The sequence below is a fragment of the Meleagris gallopavo genome, chromosome 4 (genome assembly GCF_000146605.3).
Source record: "Meleagris gallopavo isolate NT-WF06-2002-E0010 breed Aviagen turkey brand Nicholas breeding stock chromosome 4, Turkey_5.1, whole genome shotgun sequence".
NCBI lineage: Eukaryota > Metazoa > Chordata > Aves > Galliformes > Phasianidae > Meleagris > Meleagris gallopavo.
The window spans coordinates 26,768,916-26,782,972 of record NC_015014.2 but is presented as its reverse complement, the minus strand read 5'-3'; the positions used below and the strand labels follow the sequence as shown (position 1 = coordinate 26,782,972).

General features: G+C 38.5%; 1 protein-coding gene across 1 annotated transcript; it reads right to left on the bottom strand.

Moving 5' to 3' along the window:
- Positions 1-11: 11 nt before the first annotated feature.
- Positions 12-12,290, bottom strand: DCTD (dCMP deaminase). The gene is made up of 4 exons (XM_019614655.2): positions 12,269-12,290; positions 11,117-11,228; positions 9,633-9,768; positions 12-290 (listed from the first exon to the last, which is right to left on the bottom strand). The coding sequence occupies exons 2-4, from the start codon at positions 11,165-11,167 to the stop codon at positions 163-165; spliced, it is 315 nt and encodes a 104-aa protein (XP_019470200.1). The 5' UTR covers positions 11,168-11,228; positions 12,269-12,290; the 3' UTR covers positions 12-162.
- Between the last annotated feature and the right edge of the window lie 1,767 nt (positions 12,291-14,057).

Sequence of the window (14,057 nt, the reverse complement as noted above, 5' to 3'; positions counted from 1 at the left end):
TGCAAAAAAAAAAAAAAAAACAAAAAAAACACAACCCACAAGTAGCATCTTATGAAGTTGACAGTGCAATTAATTTAGATCTAACAGCAGCAATTTAACATCAAATACATCCATGATATCGATGAGAAAGCAGCACTGCAACACTGACAAATCAGGCTGGCACTACTTCTTACCTGCCTGGATGATGAGCTTTGCACATTCATTACATGGAAATAAGGCAACATACATGCTGCACCCTTTCACATCAGCTGAGTTTTTGTTCATGATGGCATTCAGTTCAGCATGGCAAACTGATTGGGAAAAAAAAACCAACAAAATGACAATTCATAATATCATTCATTAAAATAAATCAGTCAAACTAAAATTAAAGTGTTACATCCTTTCAAAGGCAAATAGCTTCCACAGCTTGTCATAAAGGGTAGAGGAAGAAATAAAAGCAGAAATACCAAGATCAATGAAGGTCAATTGTTCTGACCAGGCTGCTGATTAGTAATGATATCATTAAGCACATTAGCATTGCCATTTGCTAACACCTATAGCAGGCAACAAAGCCGTAGGCTGTGGGCCAAGTAGTTGCAACCACCCTAAGTGAAGCAATATCTCACAGCTTCACAACTCCCTGGAGTATCTAATTGCCAGTATAAAACAGCTCATTTATGTGTTTACATGCACAGATAGGAACATTCTTATGGTTATTAAGAGCACACTGCGCGCTCTTAAAGGCAGGAGAATCATGAAGTAAAACTGAGCAGCTCTGTCCTCTGGGTCCCAGAACTGCTCAGTGCTGCTGCATGATTCTCTCACCCCAAGAATACACAAGACACACTCAACCATAAAAACGTCCCAGCTTTAATATTAAAGCAAGTTTACTGCTCATTAAAAGGTGCCAGACTTCCCAAGCAAGAAAGCAAAGTCCTCTATTTCTCCATGGATTTGAGATAGGCCAGGTAACAACAGACAACTCTGCCTTATTCCTCCATTACACAACGGCTCTTCTGGACAGATGGCGACTGAGGGTTCAACTTGTTATGCTGTACACATCAGTACAGCACGTAACGTGTTACAGACAAAGGAGAAGAGAGCTCAGTTTAGGTCATCCACCATGAACTTCTGAAGAAAACCGTTAGGAAACAGGATCTGTGCTACAACTTTCTGTTTACACCTAGGAATGACAGCAAGTTGCAGAATGTATTCATCAGTCTACTGAGAAACTGTCTGGTGCCATGATAGATGTTATACACAGGCACTCAAGTGTGGCTCCGAGCTCAGCCAGAGACCTGTGTGTGCAAACAACACTAACCAGAGGTTTTCTCCACTGCTTATTTTGAAGAACAGACTACAAAGAAAAAAAGAAAAGTAAAAAAAGTCTTCCTCTCATATATGGGAAAATAAAAACAGGCAAAGTTACGAGCACAAGTTCATAATATAGTTGCAACCATACAGTGACCCCTGTGTACATGATCTTGCCATACAAAGAATAACTGAGTGCCACACTTTCAGCATGCAGGAATCCTTATTGAATGGAAATGTTTTCCGCATGTGCTAAAGGTCTACGTGGAATTTCTATCTAACAGCTAACGTGCTAGAAATTTACAGCCTAACACACAGCACACAAACTTTCCCATGTAGGCAAGTCACTAAGGACCAAACACTTACTACAGAAAGCTCAGCATCAGCTGCCCCCAGAATCCCCATAATTACATTGTTCATGTATCTTCTCATAAAAAGAAAAGGCCAGAAACCAACATAAAAATAGGAAATTAATAACAGCAAAGGAAAAAAAAGACGGTTTGTTACTATTATTTCTACTACTATGATAATTGCATCACGCTGTATTTTAGACTTGCACCATCAATTATACATGATATAAAAGTATAGGAACTTTCAAACTTTGAAAACCCAGAAAACACTTTTAACTTCAAATATATTACTGAGTTACATTAATTTTATACAGCCTTCAAAGAAATAGCCACAGAATTATTCTTCTAGGGTTACAGAAGAGTAAGTGCAAAACAGCACCTGGAACTTGGGTTTGGTGACTAGACAGAGCCATCACTTTTCAGTTTCTTTGAACAACGTGCTTATGTTCCAGGCAGCTGTCTCAAAGGCCTCCACAAAAGAAAGAAGGATGAGAGAATGTTTTCAAAGGCTCACAGAAATAAATAAATAAATGAATAGCCACCCTAATTCCTTCAGCAAATATTTCTACTTTACTAAAACTTAGAAGTCTTCAGCCATAAAAACAGACACGTTTCAGTGTTAGTACCACTATAACTTTCCTCCTGCACTGATGAGAAATAGCCTTTTAGAAACTACAGACTTCCAGACTTTCAACAACAAAACTCCTCCAAGCAAAAACAATTTTAGGCCAAAAATAATTTGTAAAAGATAATCAGTTGGAGTGAGGGAGGGAGATATTTTGCCCCCTGACCATCTTAACACAATCTGAAGTTAAAAACAACTACAACTCTCTAGAGTGGAAAGAGAGACAAAGAAGGCACAGAGATGATAATATGGAAGAAGCAGTCATCTCAAGACAAAAAGCACTGCAATCTCCAGCAAAGCCAACAGGATTTAGTTTCAAAAATCAGAGGAGGAGGACTTTTCATGCACACTGTAGCTCAACCAAATATTCCTTAAAGCACAAAGTAGTAGGAGACTAAAGGTTTGCATTGATTAAAGGAGTCCCCTTCTTTCTTCCAGTACTTTTTATGCCCCTTGTTTATTGGGCTATCAATTACAAAACCATTCTGGCTCAGTAGTTTGAACTTGGAAAACTATTCTGGGGAACTATTATTTTCTGTGTCTTTGTTTTATACATTTCCCTAGACATCTGCTACTGGCACCTGTAAGAAATTGTAGGTTAGATGCTCCATAATAAGGTACAGGCATCGGACAAATATTTTCAGGTTTTGTCCCATAGTTCTTCACTCCCTCCTCCCCACTTTTCTTTCTCTGGTAAATAGGCATTTACTGGTGATCCATTTATAAACAAAAAAATTCCATGGATAACAGATTACTTTACAGACCTGACCAACTTTGTAGAGAGTATTACTTAAAGAGACAAAAGTCAAACCCAGGATTTCAAAATCCCTAACTGTAACAACAAGAGCAGTTCCCAATTAAGGCGACACAAAGTTTTCTAACCCATTAAGAGCTCCAGCTACTATTAGTAAAATATTCTTCCCTCTCAGACAGTAAGACCCTAACTTAAGGAAACCTTGCACAGGTTCATAGTGTTCAGAAATCTGAAAGCTGTTTATTTAAGCAGGCCATTAGAACTAGAATTTTTGCAATACCCTCTGGGGACCCCCAGTTGTTTAGTATTATTTTTTTAAATAATATTCACATATAGTTAACATTATATTAGGTCTATTAGGTCTTGAAGATTGGTTTCTATGCTGGAAAAGTGGCTTGAAAAGTATTCTCTAAAGACTTCATTAGCTGAAGAAACAATCATGCAGTAACACAGTGTGTCCTGTGACATTTCCTTCACCTAATACAATGTGCATGAGAGGGGGAAAAAATAGAGGACTGATTAATTTGGTAGTATTAATTCCTACTTGTGTTTCTATCTTTTCTTACTGCATATCACCTTTATTGCACATTAGGTAATGCCCATCCTTAAACCTACCCACAAATAAGAGACCCCCACTTACCCTACTGATGGTCATTTTTCAGTATTAAACACTTACCATGAATATGTTCTTCCTGACTTGCAGTGTCAGAACTACTCTTTCCGCCTTCTAAGACTGTTCTGATCAGTGATTTTATAAGAACCACTCGGACTACTCAAAATGTTTATTAATACTGTGAAAAGGCTTACAAGGCTTGATGAAGAGCTTGGAGTATGGACCACTGTAACACGTTATATTTTAAACAGAAATCAAAGGAAAGGTTCCAGGAAGCAACCTTTCTATGTAGTTAATTACTAATGAAAACAGACAAAGAATTTGGAGAATTTACACACTAAATATTGTGCTACATTTGAAGGAAATACACTTCAATGCATACAGTGTCACACAACATGTTCTGATTTATTTGTTAACATGAGATTTTCTACTGCCACATTAACCAACTTGACAAATATTATAGGCCCCCAGAACAAATATATGGTACTAGCAAGATGTTCTGCAACATAAGGCTGGCACAAAAATGCATACAGGGAGTTATGTAATTTGGCCATCTTATTTTCAGTCCTTTGGTAAAATCTTCACCTTGTTTTTGCCTCTTGTCCATCCCAATTTAGTCCAAGCTCTACTTGTCTGCTACCCTCTACTCACTGCACCAATGCTGGACACAGCAAGGATGCAGAAGGCACTGAGGAATTACTGAAAAGCACTATCTCTGGAGTGACAGCTCCCGGGGACTGTGGTTGATGGAAATTGTAGAACGATGCCAATCTTATTTCAACCTTTGTGAAAGTATCAGGTGTGGATGCTGCTCACTACATTAGTGGAAGATAGAACTGATATTGGGCTGATGCTGCTCACAGCTACTTCTGCTGACTCTTTCCTGCTCTGTGTGCTCTAAGAGCAGTTCCTGTGGTCAAGGCAAGAAGGCAAGGTTAACATGACCGGATTTCATCGGAGTCTTAGCCTTTTTAGACTGCAGTCAGGAAGAGGGAACAGCCCCACCTAACAAATGTGTTCTGTTAAAAGAGAACTGGGAAGTGAACATGGGGACTATCCAGCCTATTTATAAGCAGCACACAAAATCTGCTGGGAGCAGGCAGGGAAGCCTTTTGCAGAACCTGAAAAGCAGTAGCTAATCCAGTCTGTTCTTACCTGCATGCTCCAAGATTGCACTAATCTCAGCAGAACAAAGGGCTGTTCCTTAAGTGGCAAGCAGAATAAGAGAAATTATTTTTCAAAATTCTCAAACTTCTTAGACATTTGGTGTATGATGCTAGAATTAGAAAGAAATCCAGGCAGGACAAGAGAGTGAGAGGCTGTAGGTGGAGAGCATCTCCTATAGATCCCCATTCCAGTTGAAGCCTCGGCTTTGCATTGCCAGTTGGAGAGAGTGCATCACACTTCTTCATAGTGCCTTATCAAGTTTTATGCTGTCAAAATAACAGCTTCTACAAAAGTAACATTTGCCTGAATATCTTCAAGCATTCATCTCTTTAAAAAAATTGACGAAAAGCTCATAATCCTAACACAACAAAATGTTGCTAACAGTTTGTTTCATTTTACACAGCAGGTACTGTTCAATTAGAGTATACTTTCTGCCACAGCACATATTTTATCGTATCTGAACCTGTATAAATATTTGTAAGCATATTTACTCAGTATTTTCTTTATTGCTTAGAGGTTTCTATATTTGCCAGTCATTTTAATTTAAAACCCTCTTAATTAGAGACTGGTTGTCAAATAGATGTTCTTAGATTACAGTGGAGACAGAGGGCGTAACAGGAGCATAGCAACTAGCATCAGTAGTAAGACGCTAATAGGAGAAAAATGTAGTATTTTAAATGATCAGTGAGAAGAAAGAATGCATCATCAAAGCTTTGCATTCATCTAACAGCAACAGGGGGCACTCACTTTTGACTCCGAGCGCCAGAATTTTGTGTAATTATTAAGAAATTCCCCTACACTGCACTGAGCACAAAGCTTTCTGTTTCTCTGAGGTGCACAGAAACATCCCCATTTCTGTCACTGACTGGCAGCCTGGAAAGAAACAGTTTCCACAAAGCAACAAAAGCCGCTTGATTTTGTGCTGAGAAAAAACAGCATTCAGCAAAACATTACCTACTTTCTGAAGTAACAAAGCTATGCTACTAACCTGTTCAAGTATATTCCACAGCTCAAAAGAAAAGGTTTAATTGGCTTCAAGATTCTCATAGGGAACACAGAGTACTAATATGGGTGATTTACATCATGATTCCTGTATCATCCAAACACCTTGCAAACATTTGCATCCTCTAAGGTAAAATGAGCACTACCTGGCATTTTCATGCTTTCTTTCAGTAGCAGCTCAGGTTACATTTAGATAAGGGTAAAAATTATTTTTAATCAAGCACAGCCCTTTCTTTAACATTGCACTGAGCAGAAGTCACACTTCACAGTGCAGGCAAGATATGTACAATGTATGCTATGTTGTCTGTTATCTATGTCTGCCACAATTTCAATCCAATAGGACTCAAGATGTAGTAAAATATAAGACTGACAGGATTCATTTAGCCTTAAAACAAAAGTTCAGAAGATCATTGTTATCAGTAAGTGTATGGGCAAAGAGGGAAAGGAGGAAGAAGGATTGATGGCACTAAGAAAAGCTGAAAGAACAATGCTAGCATACTTAAGAATGTACAAAACCATCAATTTAGCATGGAAATAGGAAGTTTTCTAGCTATAAAACAGCAAAACTGATCAGAGCTCTGGGGTCAGTGTATCCATCTGTTCTGCTAAAGCTCAATACATTTATTACAGGATCACCTAACACAGCTCTGCAAGGATAGCCTCTGGGTCCAATCCCCCGCTGTATTTGTAACACTAAACACAGACAGGGCCAGGCAGTGACCCTTGGCCCTAAGGCCAACTGGCACATGTTAGTTCATGTTCTGTTCATGCTGATCTTACGCAGGTGTCCATCAGCACTACACAGAACTTGGTCCTCGGTTTCCACACAGCTCCACGTCTCAAGAGTCCCAGGGCAGCACACATTTATTTTGTATGTTTCAGTTCAAACTGCATAAAGAAATAAGATGACTTTTTTGCAGCCCACCACAGTAGTACTTTCACAGCATGAAACAGAGTATGCATTGCATATCCCCCAGTATGGCCTGAGGGAGGGAGGAAGGTTAAGCATACTATCTCAGCAGGCTTTGCACAATAGGACAAGAGTTTTCTTACAGTCCTTTTTCCACCCTGCACTCTGTAGCAGCCTCTGAGGGAACCGCTCAGTGCAACACCTAGGCTTTGCTCTGGAGACAGCCCTTCAGAGCCATCCAAAAGACATGGAAAGTGAGCTGATGGCTATGCTAAACTAATGCAGCACTTAAAACAAGGAGGTCAGCACTGAGATCCAGCCTCAGCCCTTTCCTGTAGCAGTGCAGACGCATAAAACAGCTCTAGAAGACATCTTCCAGGGTAGTGTGGTGGTATATACACAGTTACCATCTTTACATAATAAACAACACCCCAGATCTAGCGGAGTCAGTGCTAGCGTTCCTATGATAAGCTCATGGAGCACATAGTAAGATTGTACTATCCTTTAACAAGATAGTCAAGAAAAATCAAAGCTAAAAAGTTCAGTTTACACAAATGCAGTGATAATTAGCAAAAGCAGTAAGGAAAACATGACAGCTTAATGAGATTTTAGCAGCAATTCTATGTGCTGCTTTGAATCTACCACAATTTTTTAAAGCAGATTTTATTTTTTATATGTACTTGCCTGGTCTGTCAACTGTGCTATCAAGATTAATAAGAAACTGCTAGATTTTAAATGATCTGTGAATTACAAAACAGGTTGTTAATTCGTCACAGTAGACACTTTGTTACAAAGTTGTGATGTTTTCTAACGAGGTGAAGACTGAGATTCTTTAGGGGAAAGGCACAAGTCGGAGCAACTCCTAGAAATGAACTCATCTCTCCAGGCTTTTAAAATCAGTAAGTGCATTTTTTAACCATTGTGTATTCACTTTTTACTTGCTAAAAAAGAAACATTCCGCAGCTTTTGGAGCCAGCATTAACTGAAAATAAAATTTAAAAACCCTCATATTTTATCGTATGAAATATTTCCACAAATCCCACCCATTTTTATTTTTTTTTTTTAGTTTAAATTAATGAGTTTTATATTTGAGAGCCCTATTTCTGCCTATCTCTCCTGGAACGTGCTTAAGACCCAAAGACCACACACGCTGATCTTAGTTCAGAACTGAGAACTTACAGCAAGCATAACAACTCAACCAAAATCAATATTCTCTTTTCAGCTTTATCTTTAATCAATGGGGTAATGTTTGTTTCCACACCCTATAAATAAAAAGCAGTCGTACCATGGTGAACCATTATAGTATCTTCATTATACGTAAAACCAGAGCTTCTGTGCTTTAGAACAGATGTTAAAATTTGGCAGGAGCTGGTGCTACTGTAAGCAGTGCATCTCTTATGAAAAATAACTAGAAATCTTACCAAGTTTAAGAGTTATTTTTAGAGGTCTGATGATGAATTGGTGAACTGAACAAGGACAAGTACAAGAGTTGTAAGAACTCAAATACAAAGCCCATTAATTGAGCTGAACCACAGCATACAATCTTTCACTTCAGTGCTATAGGAAAACGTAATATCACAGTTTAGAAAGAGCTTTGGATGAACACAAGAAATTTCCAAGCTAATGCAAATCCTATTCCTGTATCAGATCAATTTTTAGAAGTTACAAACAAGAAAATGGGTTTATTGAATAGAAATAAATACTTCATATTGGAGGAGTCCGAATATAAAACATAAAAACCAAACTCTGGTGCTCATTGCCCCTCACTCATGCAAGGGAGAAATTCTCAAGGGTTCTCATTTGGTTTTGTGGTTCTCCCCCCTTCCACTCCCGAACCCAGGAGGGACTAAGATGAAGCACAGAATGAAGGAACTACCCATTTTTCATGCTCCCACAGCTCCTGCTGCACCAATCTCACCTCACAGAGGTTCAGCAGGAGCTGATGTGGAAGTAAGAACATGAAGAGGGATTGAAGACAGCATGCACTCCCCCCTTCTTTATTAATCCTAACCACAGTTCATCCCCAACATCAGCTACTGAAATCTGCAAGGCAACTCTCAATATTATTTCCACACCCAACAACAGTCAGTCCTCATGGAGTGAAGCTTCAGGCAGCTCAGAGAACCATCCTCTTTGGTTTCTGCAAATCACACGTGGCCCAGAGGTCTAACTGTGCAGCCTTGTTTGATAGATGTGCCAATAATCACTGAGGACCCTTCAAAGCAAGCTTGCAGAAAGCCACACTAAGCCTGTGTGAAGACACAATCTAAAGTAGCACTCAGCTTTATTTTACCATGAAACTGTCCTTGCCCCTCATTCATTCTCTCCATTTAGTAAAGGTGAATCAAATCACAGGCTGAAATAAACAGTGAAAGTCACTTCACATGTAGCAGTGAGGATCTACTGTGACATGAAATGAAAAGAGGCATGGAATGACAGTATGTGATCATATTCTTAACACAAAATTCAAATCTACAAGTCATAACACGTATTATCTATGCCACAAACACCTGAATACTGGGATTTCCCACAACCACTGCAGTTTACAATTTTAATACCAGTACTTTAGACTAATTATTTGTTTTGCATATACATGCTTTCAGTAATTTCCATGGAGACAAACACACCAAAACAGCAATCATTTGCATGCACTATGTGCTGATAAGCTGCATTACATTTACCAGACTTCATTTCAAAGTCCAAAATGGCTAACCATTTATAAACATACTTCACACAGAAGCCAGCCCTCCATGAAGACTTTTAATTTACTTTCAGAGTTGTGATTATTATTCTGATGTATCATGTATGAGCACACTAACAAAGACGGATGAGTGGAAGAAAAACTGACTGAAGTTCTACTAAATGATCTTTCATATACAGGAACATGGGAAGTCTGACTTGTCAGCTACAAGTAGCCTTACCGTAAGGATACTTTGTGTCTAATCTATGTGCTGCTGTTCTTGTCCAAGGTAGTGCATCATCACTGCAGCCATTAGGCATCCCATTGTACCCGATTCCAACAATCTTGTTTTCTGAATTTACAATACAGGCACCAACCTGAAAAAAATAAGACTTGCATAGTACCAACAGCATGTAAAAATCATATATCAAAAAAGAAGATAAGAGCTGAAAAGTCAGTGCTACAAATTTTAGAGATATGAGCTTTACTTTATATATGTCACACAGTCTTGAACGTGACAAGGCTACAATAAACAAGGTCACAGTTGAACCCAACAGGCAGACCTGAGCAGATGCAAGCCTGCTACCTTCCAGCCACACAGTCCCCAACTCAGTCTGCCAGCACTGTTCCTCGTCTGACTACAAAGTGAACCAAGTTCAGGGAGCAGAACCAGCACACAACTAACAGTGCTACATACAAGTTTTCTGTCGGTTCAGCTCCCCAGACTAGTTTTTCCAGTGCAATATAAGCAGCAGCAGGAACTAAAGAAAATGGATGGATGACTGAACAAAAATGTGCTAGTTCTGACCTAGCTAGAGATAAGCACTCAGCCTGCGTGGCTTGTTTATGCAAACACACACCAAACGACCAGACACTAACTCCCACCTTCTACTACTTTAATCCAAATCTGCACACAGCCCTTCTTTCAGACTGAGGAAGCGATGAAGAATTTTAAGTTTTGTGTCCATAATTTAGATGTACTCAAACAGCAATAGCATTGATTTTAATTTACACAATGTGTTTATTAATCAGCACTGGGTAAACAAGAATTTAGCCCTAAATAAACATGCTTCAAAGAACTGAGAGCCATAACATACAGAAGCCAGCAAGTAACTGAGCAGGCTGTTTACATGCATTTTAATCCATTGCTTTGTTGGGATCTTCTTCCTGAAATTTTTCAGGAAAAGGAAACCAACAGCTTGATTGGGTGCTGCAGAACTGCATGTCTCATGAGAGGTTATCTATCACCTCCAAGCAATATTAAGTGCAAGAGAGATACACAAGCAAAGTAAAGGATGGAGAGAGAGACAACTTGAATGCAATAACAAACAAGAAGGAATTTTTATACTTTTGCAGGCGAGGAAAAGGAACCTCTGAGATGATAAATCTAAAAAAAAATTTAGTCTACAACTTTCAGTAGTTATATCCTCCTCTAACTGTAACTCTATTTACAAGAAAAAGGAAAAAATAAATGTGTCATTTTAACCTTCAGATGAAGGGAATATTTACAGAACTCCAAGCTACAAATGTACACACAGAATTATACACATGAGGTCAGACCCAATAGAAGAATTTCTGTAACAAAAAATGCTGATCATGTTAAAAATTCAAAAGCTATATACTAAAATTACTTTTAATAAGAAAACCCTACAAGTGCTACACGTGCATCTGATGTGATGTGTAAGGCAGATTAGGTTATGTTACTCTTATATATTGACCTCTTACCTGAGAACTTGGGTCCTTGCTTCTCTGTGCTGACAAAAACGCAACTGCCATAAAATATTCAGGCCATTCCAGATAATCCTCTCGTTTTTTACAAGATGCTTCATCGCCAAAACTATAGTTTCCACCAAAAAAAAAAAGGCAGCCATCAGTAAATAACACTTAGGTGAAGTTACTGCAGACTGTATTCTTCCAATGAGCGCAAGTTTAAAGTAATCTAAAGGATTAGAATCTCACAAAGACCACCTTTTATTCACCAGTAAAATCATCAGTTACATGCTTTCCAAGAACTTATATATGCAACATTTCCTGTCAGAGGAAAGGAAACCCAGCAAGGTTGCAAATTTCTGTTTTAGATAAGAAGGCTGAGCTATTCAGAGCACTGAGCTATAAAGACAGAGCAATTTATCCTCGATAGATAACACCTTGTGTGTTTCTATGATTCAGGTATATCTTGTACTGGCATTCTTTTCACTCAAACAACATAATCATTTTTGTGATGATTGTGCTAAGTGCAAGCCTCTAATCTAAGCTATTTTGTACTTCTGCCTACGACAAGTATTCTGTAGGTTTCTATTCGGAGGCTTCCATTGCAGTCATTCGTTTCTGCCTGTACAATTATTGCTGTGAGTCTGCTTCTTTTAACAATGCTTACAGGCAACAGTCTGAGGTTGTAAACCATTCTGATAGTCCAATGCTAAACTTCTCTGGAGGTTATGGGCTTTATGAACGCCCCCTAAAAGCTGATAAGATGAGTTCAAGAACTTTTCCCTTAGACAGAATATATAAATGTGGCATGAAAAGCTGCCTCTTCCCCTACACTGAGTGGTTTATTTGAGAGAAGGAGCACTGGAGAAGCGATGCGTCACTTTCTCTTGCCTCCTTTCGGTTGAAAGACTTCCTGGACAGCACAAAACACAACAGGAAGGTATCTGTGCTTTTCAGAAAAAGAAGGCAAAGACAGACTTTTTTATCCCCCACCTTCTCTCCAATACTGAAAGATTTGCAAATTTCCAGAAAAATATCAAGCCCAAAGAAAAGTCCCCCAAATCCCACCTCACACTGCTAGACTTGAAAACCAAAACGATGGAATGATTTTAACAGCTCTTCAGCAATCCTCAGAACAACTCAAATACAAGGCAGTAAATAGCTTACCAAAATACAGAAGTGCAGTACTTTTCCTCCTGGATTCCTCTTACCAGGAGGACAGCTTAAGACATTTTAGGAAAAAAAAAAAAAAAAAAAGAAGGAAGGAGACAGATACCCTTGTAGCAATGTAGAGCCATGCAGAATAGTGCATCAGAGGTAACTGCAAACAGTGAGATATCTCACAGCCACTCTACTGCCAGTGCCTTCCAAGCACAAACGTTAGAAGACAAACATTTTGTTAATGATTGTTTTTATAACCAAAAATATAAAATAGCATGTGTTGGAGGCTTGCAGTTAGCTTGTCACACCGAGGTTACACTATTTAAGTGAAGAGAATGCCAGTACATAATAAAACTGTACTTTAGAAACCACAAGGCTCTATTTACCAAAGACAAATTACTGCTTTTGCGTGGTTTATATGTGGCACCTTAGAAGTAAGCAATTTTGGCTTCTTCTTGGAATGAATGAGGATTATCATTAAGGCCATCATCTCAGTGTAAGATGGGAGAAACATACATTCTCTGTGCAACCAGCAGACCTCTCCCACACGTTGATAACACTGTAAACAGTGTCAAAAATTGTCTGTTATAAAAGCAAACATAAAAATGAAGGAGCTCAAACTGGCTTGAATTGTCTAAGAAATAGGAACTGTATCCTACTAACAAAGAAGAGTGTTGAGAGCACAAGAGGTTCACAGCAGAAATTAAAGACTTCCCCTTACACACTTCTTGCCAAACTGAATGTGGGCAGGTTTACTGAAATTAGAAGAAAATGTTTCAACTCATGAGTGATTATTTACAATGTATCACAAAAGTAGATTTACACACTTCAAAACCCCCCCAGACTTTAAATGAATACTCTACTACATTCTTCAGTAAGTGACATTCACAGCAATGTCTTCTGAGAGCCCCTCAACAAAGATACGCAACACCCAGTGCAGAGCTACATCAAGTAACACATTCTGGGAAAAGCTCTCCAGAAAAATCACAGTACTCAGAACTGAGAGATCCTGAGATCTCCTTTTGTTAAATTATTTCCTAGTAAACCTTGTTAATTAAAAAAAAAAAAAACAACAGCAAAAACTACTATTTAGTTTTCTTATAATACAAAACACTATGTAAGTGAAGCCCCTCAGAGTACCAGCTTCATAGTGAGAGGCACATATCTGAGAAATGAGCAGAAGGCTGACATCAAAGAGAACATGGAAAAAAAACAAACAAACCTCACTCAATTACTTCTACTTAACATCACAACGTTTGGCTAGATGATTCCTTCAGCTCATTGCACAGGAACACTGGAGTGTGAAATGGGTATAAAACACTTCATTTCTGATTAAGCAGAAGCCAAGGACTTGGCTAGTGGTCAAGCACAAACAGGAAAATTAAGCATAAAGATTTTGGGCAGCTGATCATTCTCCTCACACTCAATTGTAAGTTCTTGAATTGCATGAAGAATATCTACTCTAAAAAAATAGCTAAAAAAAAGCTAGCTACAGAAAGAGAAAATAGCATTTATCCTTGTGATAATTCAAACAAACCTATGAATAAAAGTAATGGGAAGTGAAAGTCACGAAGATAACACTACTCAAAAAGGAAGGAAAAAAAATCCCCAAATTCTACAATGATTTATAATCTGTAGAAAAGTCTATGTAAACAGTATTTCAAAGGCAAACAGAGAAAGAGTCTGCAATTAAAGGCCAAGCCTCTGTTCTCAGTTCTTTTCCATTCATCTTCAAGTAAATGATAACACTGTGTCAAAAAAGGGAAGAAATTTCATTCAGCTACAGGAAAAAAAA

Bases quoted from the DNA above. Each gene is read 5' to 3' on its own strand.
- DCTD (XM_019614655.2), bottom strand. From the start codon at position 11,167: ATGGCAGTTGCGTTTTTGTCAGCACAGAGAAGCAAGGACCCAAGTTCT. The intron at 9,769-11,116 runs GTAAGAGGTCAA...TATTTTTTTCAG, and splicing joins GCAAGGACCCAAGTTCTCAG to GTTGGTGCCTGTATTGTAAA. The intron at 291-9,632 runs GTAAGGCTACTT...TTTCCCAATCAG, and splicing joins AGACACAAAGTATCCTTACG to TTTGCCATGCTGAACTGAAT.